The 24,387-nt window shown below is 39.7% G+C and overlaps 1 protein-coding gene across 1 annotated transcript in view; it reads left to right on the forward strand.

Moving 5' to 3' along the window:
• Positions 1–1,039: 1,039 nt before the first annotated feature.
• GRTP1 (growth hormone regulated TBC protein 1) overlaps positions 1,040–24,387 on the forward strand; it is a 33,402-nt gene continuing 10,054 nt past the window's right edge. The window contains exons 1-5 of the mRNA XM_027743432.2: positions 1,040–1,167; positions 2,594–2,745; positions 8,749–8,907; positions 14,571–14,695; positions 16,424–16,520. Coding sequence (XP_027599233.1) covers positions 1,130–1,167; positions 2,594–2,745; positions 8,749–8,907; positions 14,571–14,695; positions 16,424–16,520 — 571 coding nt within the window. The 5' untranslated portion in view covers positions 1,040–1,129. The remainder of the gene's footprint in view (positions 1,168–2,593; positions 2,746–8,748; positions 8,908–14,570; positions 14,696–16,423; positions 16,521–24,387) is intronic.

Here is a 24,387-nt window from a genome sequence, read left to right on the forward strand (position 1 = left end):
TTCAGCAACTCTTACTTGCTGGCTGAACAAGATAATGTTTCTTCAGCAGTAGCTGTAATTTTCCAAGCACTTTGCTGGGTGCAAAGTCAGGACTTGATTCAGAAAGGACAAGCAGGGATATAATTTTGCTCTCTCCCTTCTGTTTCGCAGTGTGTTATGAATTAAGCTGCTGGCAGTCAGGTAGGGCAGAGTCCTTGTGGGTTTCGGGCTTTGTTCGATACCTCTGAAGATAAGAGCAGTGTGCTAGTTTTAGAGCTGGGTTCTAGAAATGGGGAAGCCAATTTTTGGGTACAATTTTCTGTATTATCACTCCACATTTTTGACAACCTGCATTTATTATTTAAATCATATTCATGTGAATGTTAGTTTATGGTGGAAACTGATCAGCAGAAGCTAAAGTTGGTAATACTTCAGTTTATTAGAAAAAGGTTCTTCACCCAGAGGGTGTCAGGGCACAGGAACAGATTCCCCAGGGAAGTGGTCACAGTACCAAGCCTGACAGCCTTCAAGAAGTGTTCAGATGATACTCTCAGGCATATGATGTGATTCTTGGGGCTGTCCTGTGCAGGGCTGGGAGTTTTACTTCAATGGTCCTCGTGAGTCCCTTCCAACTTAGAATATTCCATGATTCTGTATAACACAGCATTGACTTAAATGAATAATTGAAGGGAATTAAAAGGACGATTGTGATGATTTGGGGTGATTTCTCCTCACCGGTTATAGGGAAATTCCTCTGGTTTGAAGGGCCGTACCTGAAGCCCCTCTCACTTTGTATTAGTGAGACATTTGGGGTTTTTTCTCCAAAAAAAAAAAAAGAATTTTTTTTTTCAAAGACGAGAGAAATGTGAAATACACAAACCGAAAACTCTGTCAGAGCCAGACCGGCACGTCCTTGCCGGGCAGCCCGAGCGGAGGGAACCCGCTCCGCCGCCGCCCAGCCCCGCGGGCGCGGAGCTGCCCTGCCCGGCGCCCGGCCCCGGGCACGGGAGGCGGGACCCGGCGGCCGCCCCCGCCCCTCGGAGGCGGCAGGAGAGTTGAACTTGGAGCCGCAGCTCCGTCCGGGGCCGCGGCCGCGGCGCTGCTCGGCCTGGGGAGCGCCCGCCCGCCGGGGGCCGAGCGCGGGCGGCCGATGGACAGGCGAGAGGACGGGCGGGACTGGGCGTACAGGTAGGGCGGGGGGGATGAGCGGTGGGTCCGGAGCCGGGTCACCCGCGCAGGGAGGGCGAGCTGTGCCGCCCTGAGCGCTCGGAGCCGCCAGGGGCGGCCGAGGGGCTGCGAGGAGGGGAAGCCCCCACGAACCGGCCACGGCGCGACGGAGGGCACCGAGCAGCGACCGTGAAACCTCCCTTGCCCGACGGCAGGTTAGGGAGGGCAGCTTCCTTAGAACCTCGCGTCCTGACTCGTTTCGCCTTTCTACCTCAGGAACGGAGTTGAGCATGATATTTATCTGTGCTTGCTGCCTGGGCAGTCGCAGTCGTAGTCGTAAATATGAGATGTGTGTTCATGGAGGTGTTGGGGGGGGGGGGGTTGGGTGTTTTCACATTCTGTGTCTTATGAGAAACCTGTGTCGGGGGTCTCGATGTCTTTTACACCTGTGACTTTTGTGTCGGATACGAGGAGTACACAAATACTAAGGTGACTTTTCTGAACAGCCAACTAGGTAATAACAATTTGAGGTCTGAATATTTAATTGTTCCTCTTCTGATTCATGCTTTACTACCTGTGACGCTCCCGTGAGCCAGTTTTCCCAGGGCTGTGCCAGTGCTGCTCCATGGCCTAATTCCTTTTCCATGAATGAAAGGGGCAGTGTTTTAGGAAGTTAAGCCCCGAAGTCTGTCTTAAAACCTTTTCTGAGTGAACAGACCCCCTCTACCTGTTTAACTTCTACAAAGCCTATGAGTGTCCTGTAATGGTGATAGCTGGCAGGTATAAAGCGCCCTGGGAAGTTGCCATAAATCTAATTTAGCAAAGTGACTTGATATATCAATCTTAGAATCAGCCATGCAGTTCTGAACTCTGTTAGTGTCGTGCTGCCTGAGATAATGTGCTATACAGTGAAAAATTGTAAAAGATAATAAGTGGTTTTGGTACACATATGAAGTAGGTGGATACAAGGATTTGTCTCTTTTTCCAAGTCATACATTTTCATGAAGAAGATTTCAGAAATTACCCATTTGAAAAATAATTTTTGTAACTTGTACTATTTGTTGTCGCTTTTCTGTGCAGAACTGTGTGGAAAGAGAGCTGAGGTCATATTGGAGCTGTTATGCTATACCTTCGTGCTTTTCAACTGTTTCTCTGTATTGTGGAGAAAAACTCCTCCCAGATTTCTGTGTGGTCATAATTTGGGTCAGTTTTGCAGACAACAGATCCTTTGGTCCAAAAACTCCTTGCTTGTAAAAGCAGTGAAATCTGTAAAACTGATTGAACAGTTTGTGTTTAAATTAATGTACTTAAGCAGCTTTGATATGCTAAATGGAGTGTAATAGTTTGTGTAAAATAGGTTTTTGCTGGGAGGAGGGAGTTTTGAGCATGGTTTTTTTCAGCTGTAGGTATGTTGAAACATGTACAAGAATTCTTTTTTATTTTGTAGGGTTGATCCATATGGGTTTGAAAGGCCAGAAGACTTTGATTATGCATCCTATGAAGCATTCTTTTCCAGGTACCTAGTGGTACTCACTAGAAGAGCAATAAAATGGTCCAAGCTCCTAAAGGGGAATAACAGTATACAGAAGAGCTTAAAAGGTGAGCTGTGTCTGCTTATAGGTAAAAGTGCATTATGTTGGAACCAATATAAATGGTATTCAATGGCTTTGTGGTTTGGGATGTTAAATACAATTTCTGTCTTCAAGTGAAAACGGGTAGTGTAAACAGTGATAATACATAAGCAGGTATGCTGTTGTTAGAGGGATTTGATTTAAAGCTTACAAAGGAGTAATCCTTTTTTGGCATATGCTGTAGTATCTTATTACATCTGTAACCCAGATATGGCCACTGGCACTTCAAGATGCTGTTTTGCAGCTGTTTGTTGTGTTGTAATCTGCTCTCTTGAACTCCAGGGATCAGGATGTTAGGGCTTTCAGGTGCTGACTCTTTAACAGTTCTTTAGATTGCTGAGATGTTCGAGCTTTCCTTATCTTTGTTTTCTAAAATGACATCTACCACACAGCTGAAAAGGTGCATAGTAAGAACTGATGATAAATGCCTTATAAAGTGAAGAAAGTAAAATGAATGCGGGAGCTAATGCAACATTGGATACCCTGCTGATGAAGTGTTAATGTCTGCTTCAAAAAGCAAGAAAATCTCTAGTAATGAATTTCTAGTAATCTTGAAAAACAGACAGGTAGAAATAAATGGAAAGAATCAGAAAGTGCCAGAGAGTCCTGTGGAACTAAAGGGTGGGGTTTTCCTCACACTCTTTCTTTGGGTTATGTTTTCATATAAGCATCTAAATTTTGTTTTTAATGGTGGTATTCAACTTGCTTTCTTTTGGATGTCTTTTGGAGTTGGGAAGAGTTCTCCATAAGTATGTTAAAGAAAAAGTGAGTAAAACTAAGCAAAAGTTAATCAGGCATTGACTGTAACATAGCTAAATATTTAGAGCTGTGCTCGAGGCGCAGACTTTGATTGGTGATTCTGATGGTTTTGGTTTTTGGGTTTTTTTTCTTGGCACCAGGAATGGGATGATAACTAGTGAGAGTTTGTAAGTGTAACAGTGTATTTTGTGTACAGATGTCCATTTTAAGTCTGAGAAATCCCAGAAAATGTAGGTTTGAGCTGTAGCTGCTAGATCATATGCTGCTAACCAGAAAGTATCTACTTCTACTATCTTATTTTTCTTATAAATGTAAAGAAGCTTTTGTTTAGGGTGTCAAGTTTGAATATAGCGATAACTTCATGGTATTTTGAATTGGTGAGGATTTTGAGATTCTGCAGAACTTAGTCTTCTAGTGGTTATGGAAAAATAATCTCAGGTTTTGATTTATCTCCTCCTCTTAAAATGTGTTAATGGTAACAGTGGTAGCTTTTAGAAATTTCTGTGAGTTCATTTCATTTCTCTTTGTGTTCTCAGTTCCAGCAGTGTAGGCACAGAATGTTACTGTGATACAAACAGTGCAAATGCCTCTGGTCTTATTTTGGAGCCAAAACTTTGCCCCAAACTCCACCAAGTTTCAGATGGTCATGCTGCCTTACCAGCCCCGTAATGACAGTAACCTTTAGCGTGGCTTTAATTGTCTCTTAACGGGCTGCTCTGTGTGAAAAAGGGGATTCTATAAATCCACTGGGTGGACATGGGCAGTGGCTCTTGAATTTCACAAACCCTTGTGGTCTGGTGCATCATCTGTGACATTGGTAACTTTTGCTAAAGATACTTGTATTTGTAGGCTATGCATTCTCATGTACATATGTAATATGTAATTCTAAGGAGAGTGACAGGAATAAGCCATGTTGAGGAAATGGAGTTCGAGTGTAGATTCAAAGTTATTACAAATAGCTTCCCGCATTATCCTCAACTGATACTTTGGAGGAGAGTGAAAGTTTGACCTGTGGAATTACTGATTTTTAAATACTTTCCTTCTTATATCAGTGTTAAGATTGAAGTCCATTGCATATGCACATGGAATTGTGTAAGCAATTGCTTAGGTGTGTGCTTTATCCTGCAAGATGATCCTGCCATGATTTCCTCGCAGGCAGTTGGAGAGCAGAAGGTCTGCTTGGTTATGCACTGAATTTCCCTCCTCCAATCCTTGATTGCTCTGAAGCTTTGATCAGGAGTTGCTGGCTCTGCCATAAGCTAGAACTGAGAAGAATATTTAATTTGCCACTTCCCTTCCAGAATGCAATAGCTGTATTTGTGATCCCATGTTTTGAGTTCTATCAGGGCCGTTTCAAAGTGTCTTACTATGAGCAGATGTGAGAGAGGCATTGTACATGTGGTAGCTCAGAAGTTCCACACCCATTTGTCTGTACACAGAGAACCTCATAATTTCTGTCTGGGTGAACAGGAAGAAGTGAGAACTTGTGTTAATTTTCCAGTTTGGAAATGTGGCGTGTTCACATGCTACTGTGTTTGCCTCATATCCAGTGTGGTATGTATGTATATAATTCTGTTCTACTATAAAGAAAAATAATTAGAGGAGGTTTATAGCAATGGTAATTAGGCAGTGTATCCTGTTGTTCTGTATTACAACCTGCTGGCAGGGTGGGTCAGGGAATTTTGGCTGACAGTTCCTTTCACTCACTCTCCAGTCTCTTTGTTATTTTTTTGGTATTTTGTTTCTCCCTCTACCCTTGTTATCTTCACCTAGTTTCCACTGCACGTGAGAACTTTTGGTCATTATTCATCACTTGCCTCCTTTCTCTCTCCCTCTGCCACTACTGAGATCCTCCTAATGTTTTCTCTTCTCCATTCAGCTCTGTCTTTATGGGACCAAAATACAGCTTTCTGCTCTGGCTTGCTTGCAAGTGGGCAGCAAACTGTTTGACATAATTGCTCAAAGTAGCCTAATTCTGACCAAAATTGTGCCACATGACAGAATTTGGCTGTAAGTGGATTGGTCAAAACTGACCAGTAGCAGAAGACGCTTTCTGGTCTTTGATAAAATACAGTGAAAGGTGAAAGTAAATGTACTAAACAGTGGTTTTAACAGGAGCACTTCTGTTCCAGCCAGGGGCTGGAGGAAGGAGCTTCTTAGAAAATCAGTTTTTGTGTTTGACTGGAACTTGAACGTTTACAGGCACAAGTCTGCTTTGTTTCTTCTGTGATGTATTCATAAAATAAAATTTTCAGTTCTTTTGTAGAATTCTTCTGGGGCCCAAGTTTGTTTGTTTGTTTCCTTAGCATGCAACAGTAATTGTTAGTAACTGAAAAAGTAATAAGTGCAGATGCTTCTCAAGATGACACTCTTCTAATATTTTTGAGATAGCTTTTTTTTAAAATGTTTTTTTTTGCTGCATAAACCTAGTCTGTGTTGTAGAGTGAAACAATGTTAAAGGGGCAAAAAGGTAAATACAACTTTTATCTAGAAGCAGAAGCCATCAAAATTCTTATATTCTACCATTAAATGAGGACAGACAGGTGACTTACTTTTATATCTTGCTACTATAAGTAGTGCACAGTATTAGAAAAATGTTATTTTCTGCATATTTGAAGTTACTTTTAGACTAAAGTAGCACTTTTAGACTACTGCCCTATCATGTACCTGTTTTTTCTTGTGACAAGAAAAACACATTCAAAAAGTGTGACTCTAAACTTGTGAAACTGTCACTAAGTGTCAGAGATAACTGGGTTATTAAAAGAGGAGGTTTTTTGCTTAAAAATTAATGTTTCATATTGCCCCTGTTCATAATGAACAGAGGAAAAATTTTACATAAAAATATTTCTTTACTATGTGTGTTTTAAAACTTAGGTTACGTTGTGTACATTCTGGTTGTCCTGAGCGTGATTCTGTGTGCAGATACTCAGGACTGGGTGTTATTCAACAGTGCTGCTTCTGAGATCAAGCCCTTGGTTTACAGTTGGCATTGGATGCGTGACTGGAGACTCACGCACGATCTGGCTTCATCTGTGAAAGCTTCTTAGGTGTTAGAGTGGGAGGATATTCTGCACTTGAATTTTGTGGGCTTTTCAGTTCCTGAGGTTAATGTGGAAAAAAAAGCAAACCATAAGAACATATTTGTATAAAACAACACAATTTTGTGCATAGAATATGACATATATGAATAATATGTTTATATATAAAATTGCAACTGTCCTTGTTTTCAAAACTGCTTTGCTGCTCCTGTGTGCCGGTTTGCAGATTCTAGCAAGTATGATAATGGTGTGAGGACGAAAAGCACCATGTAAAGGGCTTTTTCCATTCCTCAGGGAGTGGGGGAGCTGGGTCAGTAGTCACTTGGGATGATACAAGCTTCTGGCAATTAGCATGAGAACGATGACACTGAGGAATAATGAGTGTATGCTGTGCTGCAGGGCTGCTTTCCCCTTGTGCCACTGTCCCTGCTCCTCTTGAATTTAATGTGTGTTGTTGGATGTGGATGTTGGCTATGCTTCCAGAATTTACAGTTGTTCCAGAAAAAAATACCATTCGAGTTTTGTGTTAAAATATGATCATATCCAGTATTTTAGCCAATAAGTTTGCTCCTAGAGACATTTACAAGGTCATCTGAATGTCTCTTCTTGTTAACCTAAATGGGACTGGTTCTTCATACTCATTCCTATATTTGCTATATCCATCTATAGGATTTCTTGAGCATTAGAGTTCAAAAACTTGTAAAAAAAGATGATGTGAGAATTATTAAGCCACCATGGAAACAAGTGAGTTATTTCCAGTTTGTCTGAAAGAAGGTTGTAGTTAAAGTTACTTTACAGCTGCAATAGTAGAGACTGTAACTCGTAGTATAGATCCTTATCAAAAAGATAAACAAAAAGTACCCTGAAGGCCAAGTGTTTATTACAAATTTATTTCTTTGAGGGAAAGTACCAGATTTTAGGTGGGTGAAATGCCCATTATATGTGCATAGATTTATCTGTTGACACTGGGGAAGCAGCTTTGGTTCCTAAAGGATAGGTGGCTGCAATTAGATGGAATGTATTTAGGTGTGTCTGAGTTGTAAAACCTTGTTTAAGTCTGCTGTTTTTAAGGCCTTTAATTTAGGCAGCATTTACTTTGACTTACAGATCTTCGTGACTGGATAAAACCTGGCTAGGTAATGATACTTTGTGTGTGTAATGAAAGTCCTGACTCTCATTTGAGTCTCATAGAAGTTAGGGACGAGAAGTCGATGCTTTAATTCATAATGTCTCATTCGTTTAGTAAGAAATGTCTGGTTGCTTTATCATTTTATTCTCCCTGAAAAAAACCCAGAAAATCTCAAACATTCAACTGCTCTTTTTGGGTCAGAAGAGGTAATGCTGATTTAGGATTATGTACCAATGAGCAGCATTGGCTCCATATTAATATTTTTCATACCATTCCCAGGAGGAAGCTGCTTTGGGTATCATTAGCCTGATGCTTCTTCCTGTAATCTTGCATCCCATTTATTTAGACTGAATCATCGGCTTTAAAAAAACCTAAAGCACACCCTAATGATGAATATGATGCAGGAGATAAGAGCTACTTTAGATTTGAAAAGAGTTCGCCGGTTATTCCAGGAAAAATCATCTGCTGCTCACTCACATCTCCGGTTCTTCCAAGGGGTCCTTTAAACAGCAGGCACATATTTCATGTTCCTCAGTTTCAGCCATGATTTCAGTGGTGAGATGCTAAGCTGAAACCCTGGGGTGAGTTAACATAGCGATTGATACTAGAGCATAACTAAAAGGAAAGAGCTGTCATGGCAGAGGCCACTGGTAATGTAGGAAAAATCAGTGCTCGTCTGAATGAAAAAGAACAAAGATCAAGGGCAAACTTTGCTGTTCAAATCTCCATCCAGAAAGGAAGAAGAAGAGGAAAGGATTAAAAATTCGAGTGGGGGAAGAGAGGAGGAAGGAGAGCCTGAGTGGGGAGTCTGTGTGGGGAGTTTGAGTGACAGGAATTTAGTAGTGAATCTAAACTATACTATGCAGCTGAGAAGTAAATGCTTGTCCTTAATGGTAGCATAGGAAAGAAAACATAATAATCTCTAATCAAGAGTTTTCCTATGACTTCTTAACTTTTGGTTGCTCATTTCCAAAAGAATGATACAACTGGATTTTTTTGTTTATTTAAAAAAGGAACAAACAAAACCAAACTTCTTGTTTTGCAGTGAAGAGATATATCAGGAAAGGCATCCCCAATGAACACCGTGCATTGATCTGGATGATTGTGAGTGGGGCCCAAACCAACATGGAAGAAAACCCTGGATATTACCACAGGCTGCTTGAAGGAGAGAAGAATGACAAGCTGCTTGAAGCAATCAAAACAGGTTATTGTCTTGATAATACAGTTTATCCGTGTCACCCATCCTATGTCCTAAATGTTAGAGATCAAGTTATGTCATGGAAAACTTAATGTTTCTGTAGTAGTGGTTTAAGTGCTGAATTAATGTAAATTAGATTAGCCATAAGCTCTTTATCAGCACAGATCTCTCCAGGTTCATCATGTGGTTAAAAGCATTAAGGAATGCATTTAAGGAAGATTAGAAATTATTTGGGAAGGAACAAACTAGAAAACAGTATTATGTCCTAAGTGATTGAAGAGTTATAACTTTGTGCCATGAGACCTGCCTTTGAGTTTGTTTCTCCATATTTCTTTTCCAGTAGGATACTGGAGAAGCAGCAGGGATTGTTGAAGGTGTGGTACACAGTCCATATGAGGCAGGTGGAATGTGCTAGGATTTCAGCTTGAGGAAAAAGACTGCTAAGAAAAAGCTGTTAATAGATTTATATGAATTATAAATGGTGCAAAGAGGATGAATGGGGAGCAGTTGTTATTTGTTTCTTGTAACTTAGGAACCAAGGATACAATGAAATTTGCCATATCACTGCCTTGTGGTATTTGTTACTGTGCTGCAGAGATTAGAAGAAGCATGAACTAGTTTAAGAGGGAATTTGATAAAATGACAGGTGGAGGAATCCACCTGGTACACAAAATACTAAACACTAAATGCAAATCCCTGGGAGAAGTGGAGGAGGTGAAATACCCCTCCTGTACTAATCCAGTTTCATGTGCGCTTTCTGTGAACTTTGATCAGTGGCCAATACTGGTGACAGGGAATAAGGGCAACTAGACCTTAGATTGAGCCACTGGGAGTAAAAAGAGGCAGCAGGTAAGGGCAAGGAAGTAGAGGTTTGATGTAATTGATGTTTGTCCTGAAACTAGTCAACTTGCTACAGCAGAGCTTTTATAGAGAAGCTGATGTTGGCTGAATTGCCCAGTTAATAAATCAAGAGGTTGGGCTGCGCTCCAGACAAGGACAATGCTGAGGTGGTTTGGTTAGAAAGGCAGGTACAGTTGTTGTCTTCTTCCTCTTGCAAAACCCAGGTATTTAAAGTTTGGGCTGTATGGATTTTTATTTGAATTAGGATAATCATCTGAACACTTCCGGTTTATGCTGAGTTTCTTCTCTGCCTCTCCCTGCAACAAGCAGCACTTTGGGCTTTTGGGACTACACGCCTTAGTAAGGCATTTTGGAGCATAAACTTTCACGTTCCTATGAATATGAAGACTAGCCAGCCTTATGTCCTGCTCAGGATTTGGAACAGTAGAGCTCTAACTATGAATACAGAGAGAGCTACTAAGATGACTTTCTAAAGTCAGCCTCGGTAAGGGCCTGGAGAAGGTTCAGACTGTTCAGTTGGGGTACAATTGCTGCAGCAGAGTTGAAAACGATTTCTTTTCCAGTACTAGACAAAGACATGAAGGGTGATGTCGTGTCGGTAGGTGGCTTTTTGCACAGGTTAAAATGAAATAAAAATATTTTTGTGGGGGAGGAAAAATATTGGAAGAAGATAAAGATCTGTTTGTGAACTATTGAGGAAAGAGACTTTTGGAAGAGCTAGTGCATTGATTGGAAAACTGCGGAAGAGAAAATTTAAAGTGAGGGAAAATATAAAGAAAAACAGCTTGTAAGATTTTATTGAAGGGGGTAAAAATAAAATGAGGACCTCGGACTCCAGAGTGGTAGATTTCCCTTTAGAAAGGAAGAAACAACGTGAACATAGAAGTGATGGAAGGAGGAAAGTACTTAAGGTGAATGGAAAGTTTGTGTTTAATGTATTTAATGAATTCGGTGCTCCTGATGAGTGTGCAAATTTTATAGTGCGATTTAGCTGAGAACTGTTTCAGTTTGAATTATTGTCTGACATTGATTTTGGTTTTGCCTCTTATTTTCCCATTACTGTAGTTGTTTTTAAGAGTAGACTAAGGTAAGATGTGGAATCCTACTGCTGTTCACTTTTCATGGTTGCAGTTTCCAAAATTTTCACACAAATGTGCTGTGTTTAGTCCCACATTCTAGCTGTAAAGTTACAGCCCAGCACAATGCTGTGCTTTAAAAACAAGGGAACAGCAGCAACACTTTTTTTTCCAGGGGAGGGGCAGGAGGACAAGGTCAGTGAAAGACTTAATTTCAAATTCAATTTAAAATGTGTAAGAGCCACTGTGTCCTGTTTCGTTTGCGTGCCCAGAAGCTCCCAACAATATTCATGTATGTTTGGGACTGGTTTTTATATGGGAGAGTCTTTAATGGGGTTAATAAGGTTAAAAAAGGCAAGGTAGACTGTGTAAAGAAGTGGTCTAATCTTTAAAGAAAAGTCTGATTAGTAATAGCAACAGAAGTCTTTCAGCTAATTAAATCTTTAACCTGTTCTTTCACCAGTTTTGCCCTTTAACTTCCTGGTTCTTAACTGATGAACCGTATTGCTGATTTTTTTTTTTATATAGTATTTGCTGTTTGAACATTTTTTTTTAAAAAAGAGAAATATAGGAGAGAGCAGGCTTCATATTCCAAGCATAAAAACAAGAGTGTGGAGAATGCAGGTCTTTAAATTTTGATGGAAGTTTTCATGTCTTAGTTTATGTGCACATTTAGAAGGGCATGCGTTCCTACTATTCTTTGTTGTTCATGTCCTATTATAGTAAAGTTTAGTAGGAGAAATGATGTTGGCAGGATAAAAAGTGGCTGTCCTTCTAATTCAAAGCTATGTCCTGGTTACAAAAAGGCTGGGGGGTAAGTTGTCATGTCTTCCTTGCAGTAATCTCCCCTTAGGCTGGGCCATTGAATTTCAGAGTAGATGTGTCTGTGCAGCTAATATCAGCGTTTCCACTTATATGTTTCATGAGGAGTTGTAGGGGCTGTGAAACCCAAGGTCTGATATTTATCAGAGAGTCCTCTGAGCCTGTACTGTGCTGTGTGACTGCTGACATAAGGATCTGACTGTGTGATGGTAGTTGCAGGATCCTAGTTGAGTTTATGATGGGTTCAAAAAAGTAATTCAAACAATGGTCATTGCCATTTCTCTGGAGACAGGGAATATTTTATTATCAAAGCACTAATAAGCTTTTCTGAATGTTAAACAATTAGTGAAGGTTGGGAATTTTCACATGAGTTTTGGGCATTTAACCATGAAAGAGGAAGGGGAGTAGCAGTGTGAGGTCTTCTGGCTCTCTGTAAGAGGAGCCATATCAGGTCATATCCAAATGGCTGCCTCCTCTGGTCTTTGGTCAACCAGAACAGCTAAAGGGAGAACTGGAGGAGTAAAGTGTGTAGTGATACTTCCTCAGAATGTTTTTCCTAGTCTCAGGTTATCTGATGTTTGCAGAGTTTCTGAGACATATCTGGCCTTCTTTGCGGCCTTCTTTCTAATTCTGTGCTCCCATACCTAAGTTGTTTATAAGCAGTAGGTCTGCACACAATGACATGATAGTTGTAATTTGGGGATTTATCTAGCAGTATAAAGTTCTAATGTTCATTTCTCTACTTGAAAAGAATTCCAAATTTTTTTAATATATATATTTTTAATATCTTTTTAATAAATAACTTTCCCCCTCCCAAACTGGACTAGTCTGAGGCTGTGTTCCTTTGAACACCAGCGTCTATTAAGAATGAAGCCGATCAGTGGCTAACAAGTCAGAGGGTGGGCAGGTAGGCTGTGCAGAGTGTGAGGAGGTGGTGTTTGAAAGTCACCTCTGGAACAGGTGTAGTAAAGTGTGTGTAAGTGCTGAAGCCAAATGAACAGCTCTTGCACGCTCCTGCCGTTTGCCACAAGTCATCTCTGACCGTTGTCTTACAGTATTGGTTTGTGTGCACCTGTGAGACCATGCCCCGTATCTTCTGTTAAGGATAAAGCCTTCTAGCTCTTGTATCTTGTTTTTGTCTCTGTCCCCTCCCCCTGAACTAAAATACTGTTACTAAATATAAAGGAATATTTTAAATCCTTCATAAAACTAGGAAAGACTTCCCCCCGTCCTTGTGGGAAAAACATGCTCTGCAATCAGAAAGCAAGTTGGAGCTGATTCTCTCAGCTGGAAGCCTTCCTCAGGTTGTAAAATGACAGATGAGTTCAGTTTGAGTAGTCTCTGCTCTGTATGTGACGGACTTCTTGTACTCCCCCCCTCACCCTTGGTCTGTATAGCTGAGGAGAAGAGCCATGGCTAAAATGTTAAAATTAGTCTTTTCTGTAGCACCCAGCATATACTTTAATAAACAGTGAATTTTTATTATGCAAATACTATGCTGCTATTCCTACCAAGAAGAAACAAAACAAATCTATTTATCCTGTAACTGTTTGTTGTTCAGGTCCTCTTAAAATGTTGTCTTTTTCCTTGTGTTTTTCTTTTCAGTCACATGAGAGGTGAAGTGAAATATTTTCTTGTAAATTATTTGTTCACTTTAAAAGGAAGAAATAGAGATTAGTGTGACAACATCTTAATGCTTGTGACTTCCATTACACTCCTCGTGATTTTGGGGAGCTTTCTTCCTTTGGTTGCTTCCAGCTAAACTTTGTGTCAAAGCTGTAACAGACTTCTTCCTTTATGCCGGAAAAGGGTGATAAGAAGTGATAATTCTTAGGACATGGAGATCTGTACAGAGGTACTGTTCCTGAATTTTGTTTTTAACTTTAACCCAATTTAGTTTTGTTGTTGTTAAATATAACCCAAGCAACTATTCATATTTTATTAATAACTCTTGGGTTTTGAAAATCTCCAAAGTTACATTTAGAAGTTTAAGTTGGGGAGAAAAATCCTGTTCAAAAATCAAATGCACAAGTCTGGACTAGTGACCTTGGGTTCTCCCTTATAGACTGAAGCAGGCCAAAAATTAACTCTGCCTGTTTCTTTCCAACAACTAAAGGGTGTTTTGGAGTGAGTAGCTCAAACTTCTATGTCTAATTTTTAGACCTTTGTAAGAAGAGATTAGTCCTACTGTTCAGGTTAGGTCTGAAAGAAATTAATGGTTGGCAATGTCAGTAATTGCATAATCCTTACTTGGTGAGGACTGAGATTGAAGCATGTAAGAATGTGCTCTGCTGTTTGGATATTAAAAATGGCTCTCCTTCTCTATGGTCTTGCACCAATGAAGACAACTCTTCTCATGGTCACATCATGGAGAAAAATTAACTTTTAAAAAGTGATTTTTAAGTGGAAGTCACCAGTTGCAGGAACAGGGCTGTTTTTTTAGCTGTTTTGGACTGTTTGGTAGCAGTTCAATGAATAAATCAATTGCAAGTTCATCTGATTTGTTGGGAGACTATACTTTCCCAGAAGCACAGCTCGTTTCATGCCTCTTGACTTGATACCTTTGGCATGTTTTGTTCCTGTCAGTCTAAATACCTGGTTTGCTTTCATTTAAGCCTTTGCAGTCAGATGTTGAGAGAGTCCAATCTGCAGGAGAATTTCTTTAGGCCTGCTTGAAATTGGTTTCTGTACACTAATAGGATTATTCTTTCTAGGAATAGATTATCCTTGAATGCAAGTGCCCTTTTAGCCAAAATGGACGTAAAGCTGTTTCTTAAAATTAATCCACCCAAACAACAGTTCAATGCAGCATAGTGAAGCTTCAGTTGTACTTCAGAAGAGCTGTAGAAGTTATTTGGAATGTGAAAGAGGGAACAGCTCTTAATTTCGGTCTTTTTTCCTTTTGTCTAGACATGAACAGAACATTTCCAGATAATGTAAAATTCCGCAAAACCGCTGATCCATGTTTGCAGCATGCACTCTACAACGTGTTGGTGGCATATGGGCATCATAATAAAGCAGTAGGATACTGTCAGGTATGTAATCACTGTTCTTTAGGCAGTACTGCATTTCAGCATGGTAATTGTTCTTGTCCATTTGAATGTGTGTTTTTCAGAAGCACATCCACAAACTATTTCTGTTTTTAAAATTGCCCTGGGGGAGGGTAGTGGGGTATGAATTGCTTCAGGCAAATTCGAATATCCCTGTGAGTTACTCCATGGCTGTTTTCATAGCTAGCTTTATCATATTTGGCTCCATTTGTTAGCTGCAAAATAAATATTTTATCATGCATGGTTATACCAAGATTAGTTGCTTTGGAGAGGAAGCGAGTTTGCCTTTCCCACTTCCTCCCTCCTGCCATCTTTCCCAAAACGGTCCTTCGTATGTACAAAGCATCATGAGATCTCAATTTCCTTTGTTTTCACTGTCATGTTTTTCAAAATACAGAAAGACCAACATTAATGTGACATCATGTTGGGGGCTGGTAGCATTTATTTGGTGCCAGTCTCCCAATGTAGATAAGGCAAGTAGGAAGAAAATTTCTTTGAAGTTCAACCTGATACTGCTTTGATGGCAGCTCAAAAAAGCTTCTGTTGTCACTGTCAAGTACTGCAAAGTTTCCTGTGGGACACAAAGAAGATAAAAGCTGATTCATGACAGTCTGACAGTCAAGAAAAAAAGCGTCTATCTTTAAGGATCATTAAGAAGCAGGAATTGTCATAAGCAGAACATGTTTTCAGTTCACTTAAGTCCTCTCCTTTTTCCTCCCCTTCCTCAGCAAGGATATGTGTGCTAACATATACCTCTTGTTAGTTGAGAAAGTTAGTACAGTAAATACAACTGCTCCAAAGTTGGAGAGAAGGATACTTAGATGGACTTAAACCAACACTGAAGTCACTAAAAAAAACCTTTTTGTGTATCCCAAGCAGTTTACTCCCATTCTTCAACAGATGAGTGATTTTTATTATTGTCAGTAAGATGTATTTATTAAAATATAATTTTAATATTTTTATAATAACAGAAGGGGTAGAATTATGAAGACTCTCTTTTGCAAGTGTCAGGCTCCTATGTAGAGGTGGTTATACACAACATAACACATACACAACTTCTAAACCATGGTAGCTTCTACTCAAAGTACATGTCCAATTGTTCCTAAAATGTTTTGGTACATTAACTGTTTAATGGGCTAATGAAAGAAGAAGATTAAAAAAACCTTATGTGGTTTCTTTGGGTGTTTGGTTTCCTCAGAGGATAAGTGTTATTATATGTACTGGAGCAAGTGGTTTGTAGACAGCCTTTGGCTGACTTAAGCAGCAACAGCTTGTAAAAGCTGCTGGAACTGCAAGTTTAAAGAGTGTTTGCGTCAGACATTCTCCTCCTGTAGCCTCACTGTCTACCTGCAGGTGAGGTGTGTTGTGTTTGTATTGCTCATCTAATACAGCTGTGTTTTGGTTCTGATCAAAGCAGTTTTCAGTTACACTGGGCCAGGGCTTTGGAATTACAAAAAAAAAAAAAAAGGAAAATTGAAAGTAAAGTGTAGACTACTAAACTTTTAATGTTCCTCTCCTTTTGATCTTTGTTAATAATTCTTGTTAGCTGTTACCATGCAGGTTTAACAGGTTACTCAACCAGCGGCCTCCATTATTAGATTTTACTTAATATGCACACTTTGTAGAACTGCAGTAACTTAGCCCTTAATCAAAAGAAATAAATTGGAAACTGTTAAGATAAGTGTGTACATAAAACCCTTTTTTCTGTTTCAGGGCATGAACTTCATTGCTGGATACCTGATTCTTATTACAAAGAATGAAGAGGAGTCCTTCTGGTTGCTAGATGCTCTTATTGGAAGAATATTGCCTGGTATGCTAAAAACATAGATAGTTGTATTCATATATTGGACCTTGGCTTTTATTTTTGCATTCTTCTCCAGTTTTAGAGGGTTTAGATGTTAAAATGGACTTGCCTGGACTGAAGATTTTTCTAGGGTCCTGGAAAAACAGCACACAGGCAAAATTTGCCCATGTTTTCTGGTCAGATTTTAGTTTTGAAGCAGTGGTTTATGTTTGTCAATTTGCACTCTGTCTTCTCACTTCCTACTTATATCTGTTAGGTAGGTGTCTTCCTCTGTCAGTATGAATCTGGGGAACAGGGCTTGGAAAGGTGTCTGGGATTTGGCACTTCTGTTTGCAGGAATGTAACACGACACACAGACAGTGGTGGCAGAGCAGAGCGAAGATGGGAGATGTGCACAATTTGAGCACCGAGCCTGAAGTAGGAATTCCCAGTGGCTCGGCAGGAGGCAATGTGAGCTTTTTTCAGAGGTTTTTGACAAGGTGGTGGTAGTTCCTGCTGTGTCTCCCTCTTCTGAGTGGAAAATTCTTGGACACTTTACAGCGTGATTTTGCAACAAAGCAAACAAATGTCAAAATCCCTGTCTGTATGGGAAGTTCTTGTTAAGGCTCTGTTACAATCCATGGTGATCTAGCCAGGCTGGTCAATAGAGTCCAGAGGGAAATTCAGCACACCCTAAGCTATAGACAATATCTGCATCTGGCCTGTTCAGTAGCTCTCTGGGTTTCCTTGCCTGGATCTCTGGGTTTGCAGGAGGTGTTTATACAATCAGTTTTGTCCACTGTATAAGCTGAACCTCACTGCATAGGTGAGATACTTTAAAACCAAAAGGCATCAGGCACAGCTATGTTTTATACTCCAATAAAATACACTTGGGAATGTTCTTTCTTGAGATTTAATTACAGAGGGAGAATGGTTTCATCATAAATTCCCATTAGCATTGCACAGGACTGACTACAGCTATACCTGTAATGTACGTGGAAAGTCTAATTGGAAGACTAGTAGGAAATGGAAGACTACTTCCTTATTGGCCCAGTTTTGCTTTTGCACAGATCTTTATCTCAAGTGGTTGGAGGCGGAATTCAGTATTATACTGTCAACTAAGTGCTGGTCAAGGACATCAAGGTTGATACTTTCACTTTTCCTTCTTTCTTTTCTTGTTTAAGTTTAAACAAAAAAAAAGGTATAATTTTTGTTCTCTTATTAACAGTAAGGTCTTTCAGAAATAAGGAGGAAGAGCTGAGAGAGTCTTTTCATGTTTTTGAATGACTGTAAGAAATTATCTTTTACACTGAATCCACCACATAGGAACTTGTATTTTCCTTGCAAATGACCAGGGTGGGTGGACTTTGTTTCCAAACTGAAAAAGTAGAGGGAGGCAGGGAGTGCTATGAGTTGTTGAATCAATCTGCAAATATTTGACATTTTGCAGCCTTAAAGTTTACTTTCAAGCTATAAAAATAGTCTAAAGAAATCAGCTGTCTGTTGCTTTTGTTCTGCCTTGAGAGCCGTAAGCTGTGCAAACAGGTAGGAGATGGGGCTGCTGTCTGGCATATGACCTGTCACTGGCTGACATGGGTGGATGTTTTTTTTTTGACACCACTGTGTGAAGGATAAGTCCCTCGGTAAAAGACAAGTTTCATTGTGAAGTGATGTGTGGAAACTTTTGCTGTAAATCTTCTCAGTAGTCTTATATGTTTTTATTTGAGGCAAGAGAGGTAGAGTCAGAATTTTATGTTCGTTGTTTTTAGTAGGGAACTTAACTCAGTTTGTCATAAAACCTTCAGTTCTTCTTGTATATCTTTCTTCTATGCGTCGCTGATACTGAAGTGACAAAAGTTGCTCTTATTTTTCCCTCTTAGTTGAATTTATCTTAGGCAAGCGGCATTGGTGATGAGAAGAAACTCATAACATTTTAAAAAATATTTTTATCCCTTTTATTCCCACCACCCTCCTATATTGTCCTTGATTTGTGTATTTTTAAAATTAAAAGCATGATGGATAAGATAATTGGTATAATTTCAGTGAAATACTGTATGTGCATATGTGAGAGAGAGAATCAGACAGACAGACTGTATCAATAAAGAAACTTACTGGGCTAAGTAGTTACTACCCTTCTGTTACTAGTGCAAGGTAAGGCACATTTCAGTTTTAAAGCCATACAGATATTGGTTCGGAAAGCAGAGAAGCACTCTATATTTTCCATATCTTCAGAGGGAAAATTAGCAATAATTTTTGTTGGATGCTATAACAGTTTGATCAGCCAACGTTTTTTCCATTAGTTTCATTGTGGATGCTCTTTTCTTGATCTGTTTACATTATAATCTCCATGTTTTCCCCCTGTCGTTGCAACAAATATGCCTCCAGGTCGTGTCCTCGTTTTTGAGTGTGTCCTGTTGCTGCCAGTGGTGATTTAGGACAGTTTAGAAAACCATCCTCTGCCCTCTGCAGTGTCCCTGTGGATGCTCCCTCCCCTGCCCACACACGTTTAATTACATTAAACAGCCGCTCCAGTACCTTGATGCTGAGAGTGGTCTTTTGGTCAGCCGATGAGCTGAGCCAGCCACAGATCAATGTCATTGATTGGAAAATGCACAGTGTGACAGATGGGAGCATTCTGGGGAAGTGACAGAGAATGGGAGCCCATCAGTAGAGGTTTTCTGGCCGAATTGTTCTGTTACAGCCAAATGGAGTTAGCACAGCTGGAAGGGAGAGCCAACAAAAATTGGGATTTGGTTTGTTGGTGTGTGGAGTTGTGTGCATGCCATTCATCTGCCTGAATGCAGCACTGCTGGGTACGGCTGGGTGAGGCCAGAACGTTCCTGATTCTCCTGAAGGCAAGCTCATGAACAGCCTGTCAGCTGCTCAGCCAGGGTTTTGGAGGGATTAGGAGCATATCATTTAAATGCAGCAAGGGGGGGGAGAATTATTTGTTTTAACGGAAGTTTTGGGTGTTACCAAGCTTGTTTTTATTCCCAGGCTCATTCAAACAGATGGCTGGAGCAGACAGTATTGCCCACAAGCAGCAATATGGATTCAATTCAAACTCGGAGTGGATGTGCCTGCAGTTTGTACTCAGCATAGCTCTAATGTTTCTGTTCTTTTTGTTACTCTGACTCTCGTTGAGAAATTTATGTTCTGTTGAGGAAATACTGGGGCGGTTGCTTTAGAAAGTACCCTGTAGGTGAGACCTTTGAACTGTAGTACTTCAGGATGTAATTTAAGGAGTATATTTATCATGGCTTACATATTTGTGATTAAACGGTGAGTTTAAGAGAAGAAAAACTTGACAATTTGTTCTCACTTTAGCATGTCAGTTATGCTTATATATAGCAGAATAATTCCCCTCCCTCCACCTCCCCACAGTGGTTCTGGAAGCAGCAGTGTTTTATCAAGCTAAAATTAGTCTACTGGACTATTATAATGGAATTACTGAAAACCAGTTGTAGATTACTCCTCCAGTGGTTAGAGAGGTCTCGTGATTTCTGCACTTGCTTGTTCACAGCCAATTTTATATCTTTTTAATCTTGTGTCAGTGCTGCCTTTTGGAGGTGAAAAGGTCCCCTTTTGTGCTTGCTCTTCCTGTATTTGTAGGGTACAGTCAATTAATTTTGTTTTTTCTAACTAAGCTACAGCAGTCAGACTTTTCTCTTGCATGAAACTCTTCTCTGTTCCCATTTTAGCTTAATAATTATTTTGCACGCTTGTTCCAGTTTTGATCAGAATTGATTTTTTTTTTAATTTCTTTTTGAAACTTGATCACAATGGCACCTTTTTTTTTTTTTTTTTTTTTTTCAGTGGAAAATCACCTAGTGCCTTGTGCAGTGGCTCTTTTCACAGCAGAAAGTGTTTTATTTAAGAGAGAAAAAACTGTAGGACCTCCCTTTCCTTTTTTCCCTTGCGGCACTTTGGTTGTTATTTGTGATCTCTGTAATAATGCATGTGCTGTTGCTCCTCTCTCATTGTCAACATGTTTTTTACACAGTGTATAAGAATTCATAACACCTTTTCACTAAACTTTATTTGCACATTCTTGTTGTTTTAAATATCATGTGTCTCTTACTCCAGTCTTTTCACTATGTTATTCTGTTGGGCCTCATGTATTAGCATGGGACAGTATCTCTTAGTTTGGGATTGTTAACAAATACTAGCTTTTTCTTTTTCTCCAGTGTTCTAAATAAAAATCTTACATGAGGTTTAGCATTCTTCAAGGATCAGTCTGACAACCTTCCTTTAGCCAGCTGCTTTTTAGCCTTTTGTTTTAAAATTTATTTACCCACGTGTACTGCCTGGTTGTTTATCAGTTATTAAAAATGAGAACAGAGTTGTGAATGATGAAATAGTCACTAAAGTAGTGGACTGCAGGGAACTAACTGGCATTATCTGCAAGGACATAAGGTGCAAAGCGAGGTGTCACTTTGCTGGGTAGCCTAGTGACTGCTGGTTAAGGCAAATGTCTGCACGCTGAGATAATGGTTATCTAACACATTTCTGTTGAGCTCTCTATGGTTTGCAATTGTATCAGCCAGAGACTTGCAGGTACTGTTGCACAAGAGGGCTAGGCATAGTAATGAATAGAGACATGAATGTTTTAACTGAATGATACCATAGCTACATATCAAACTCTTGTATGTCCTTCTCTTTTGAGTGATTCATGTTACAACATTAAGTCCCCATGATACAGACTTCCAGGTTTGAAGGGAAGGACCACTGGAGAAATGCAAAATGCTGTACTAATCTGTGAAGTATTTTTATTTAGACTGTTTGCTTTTAATTGCAGTTAAACATGTATTTGTTATATTTAATTTATTTAAATACCTTAATTGGGTATTGCCAGAGAACCTCAGAATGCAGAACTGGCTTTGCAGCTGTCTTTTAAGACGTGCATCTTGAAAGGGGAGTAGAACTGTTTCACACAAAGTACTTTATTTAGCTGTGTGGGTAAAATCACTGCTTGACCTGAACTGAGCTGAATTTGCAGCTTGCAGTGGGGACTGTTGTGACGAAAAGCATGTCCTTTCACAGGGAAGGCTTGAGCACCACAGGCATGTGCTTTTGGTGTGGAAAACTCCTTGCAAGGCTATGTGTGACATACACAACATCATATTTGCAAAGTAGAATTTGGTAACCAAGCTTTTTTTATAGCCCCAACAACCCAGAAAATTTCAGGAGATTGATCAGTTCTGGGCTGTTTGCTTATCTTCCTCCTCTGGCAGCAGTCAGCTACAGGGCCATGGGTTGGCAGAATTCTTGCTCATCCTTAGGGTTCCTCTGTGATTTCCTGTGAAGCTGTAGTGGTGCACACCTCTGGAGTACAACATCTACTCCAGCTACTACTAGGAGACAGGAATGTTTGGCTGGTTGGCTGAATAATCAGGAGCTTTGAAATATGGGACTTAATCATGTTTTACTGTTAACCACCAGCCATGATGAGAGCATTAATCATTGAACATTGGAGGTCAGTCAAATTTACCTAGGAATTAAGCATGCAATGTCCTGTTAAGCTGAAGGTGGACTGAAGGAATCATCTGCCTGTATTTAGAAACTGTGATAAGCCTGAAATGCTCATTACTTACAAATCTAAACTGCTAAGAGATTTGTGAGACTTGAGCAAGCAGGAAATGAGTAACTGATGGGTTTTTTTTCTCTTTGAAGTTATGTATGTATTTATACCTTTGAAATATTTTATTAACTTTATGTATCATATCCCCCTTTTTCCCCTCCAGTCACAAACCTCATCAATGAAAGAAAAATCCCGTTATTTAGTAGGTGTGCTTTAGGTGGCTGGGTAGAAATCTTACAGTTTTGTCTGAAACAGAAGTTTGCTGTATATGAGAAGAATATACATACTGTCAGCCTTAATTTTGTGAGGAAGCATGCTAAGTTTGTCATGCAGCAAAAGCACCCATAGTGTTTAAAAATATTGTGTTCCTTGCTATGGCTGTAATTACACTGGAAGCAGGACGTATTCCACCAAAAAAGTATGCCTCTTTCCTTCTGATGAGCAAGCTGCCTACTGATGTAATTTGACTAAGTATCTTCAGTAGGCCTTCCATGGTACTACTCTGAGTAGGACTACAGCCTTTGGCTCTCTGTGCAGGCAGTGGTATTTGCAAGTTTATCTCCCTAGTAAATCAAAGTTTCATCCCTTTCAAAAGCTACCAGCAAAATAACTTGCCGGATGAAATCTTACAGGACTGATCAAAGGTAGAATTCCCTGGCTGCATACAAAGGAGAAATGTGGGTAGAGTGGTACAAACACAGTAGTGTAGATTTGGGAGAAGAAGTCACCTTTTATTTGGATGTGTAAAAACCAATTAGCGGCCAAGCCTTGGCATGCAGCACAAGGCTTTCTTAATGGATGCTTTATATTTTACTGGAGTAGCCATGTTGAAGGAATGTTCTATTTTGGTTTTTAGTTTTAGCTAGTGACTGTAGTTTTGACAGAGCCATCTCCATGTTAGAGGGATTGTGCTGTTTTACCTGTGGAATTAACACAGCAAAGGCACAGAGCCAAAGCAAGTAGCTTATTTCATTCCACATAGCTGTTGGTTTTTTGTTTGTTTGTTTGCTTTCTGATGGCCAGCCAGGGCTCTGCATGTTCAATTATAATTTTAATAATAGAAGCTTCCTGAATATGTCACTTTGAGAGTAAGAAGCATAATATAATTGCTGACAGATGTATGATGGGGTTATACATGCTGAATGCAGATCCTAATATACAGTTTTGTGTTTTAACTTGTAAATTCCCATAAAATGTATTCATATGCTTGAAGTAAGCTGTGTATAAAATACCAAGACTCATAAAACTGGAAATGTAACTGGATTTGCTATACAAGAAGCCAGGTGAGGAAACAGCAGTAATTCCCTCCCATTGTGGCCTTTCAGTACTTAAAGGGAGCTTTTAAAAAAGGTGGAGAGCAACTTTGTACAGGAGCAGATAGTGAAAGGATGAGGGGGAATGGTTTTAAACTAAAAGAGGGGAGATTTAGATTAGATGTTAGGAGGAAATTCTTTACTCAGAAGGTAGTGAGGCACTGGAACAGGTTGCCCAGAGAAGTTGTGGATGCCACATCCCTACAAGTGTTCAAGGCCAAGCCAAGCTATCTGCAAGGTCCCTTCCAAACCCTTCTGAGTGCCTCTGCAGCAGACTCATTTGTCTTTGTGAAACGTCCTAGCCTTGGTTTGAAAGAGAGACCCAAGGACCACTGCTAGTAGTGTACTCAAACTATAAATCACTCTTAGTAAAAATCCTTGCTATGTTTTTGTTGGAATTTGTCTTGTCCTAATTTGTAGGTATTACTTCTTTTTAAGACTTTCTCTTACTACACTGAAAAGCCCATAATGGCTCATGTGTTTTCTCTATGAAGTGGTCGACTTTGCTTTTCATTTTTCTTGTATAAATTCTACAAAGAAGTTCCTTACGGAGACCAGCTTTTCTTAGTAGTGTTTATAACCTTTTCTTTCATGTCCTTTCCACTTCAACTTCCTGCCTTAAATGTGAATATCAGAGCTGGATGCAGTTTTCTAACCTCAGTTTTGCTATTGTCATATACAGAGATGACATACCCTCTCCTCAGTAGTTAATATATCCAAGGATTCCTTTGGCTTTTTCTGAGTTAAGATGTGCTTACTCTGGATTTATTGTATTTTAAACTTGAGGTACTGCAAAATCGTGGTTGCTTTTTTTTCAATTGCTCAACTCTATTACTAAGTGTTGGGTTTTTTGAAATATGTATTAGGATGAAGAAGCATTGACAGCAGGCTTTGATGTTGTTCCAAAATATAGTAAAATGCACATGCAGCATAGTTGGCTACATAAGGAATGTGTTTTTCGAAGGAGATGTGCTTTGAGAGTAAAGGAAATTAAGAAAAT

Source organism: Pipra filicauda, unplaced genomic scaffold, assembly GCF_003945595.2.
Source record: "Pipra filicauda isolate LSUMZ 115617 unplaced genomic scaffold, ASM394559v2 scaffold115_size4368891_pilon, whole genome shotgun sequence".
NCBI lineage: Eukaryota > Metazoa > Chordata > Aves > Passeriformes > Pipridae > Pipra > Pipra filicauda.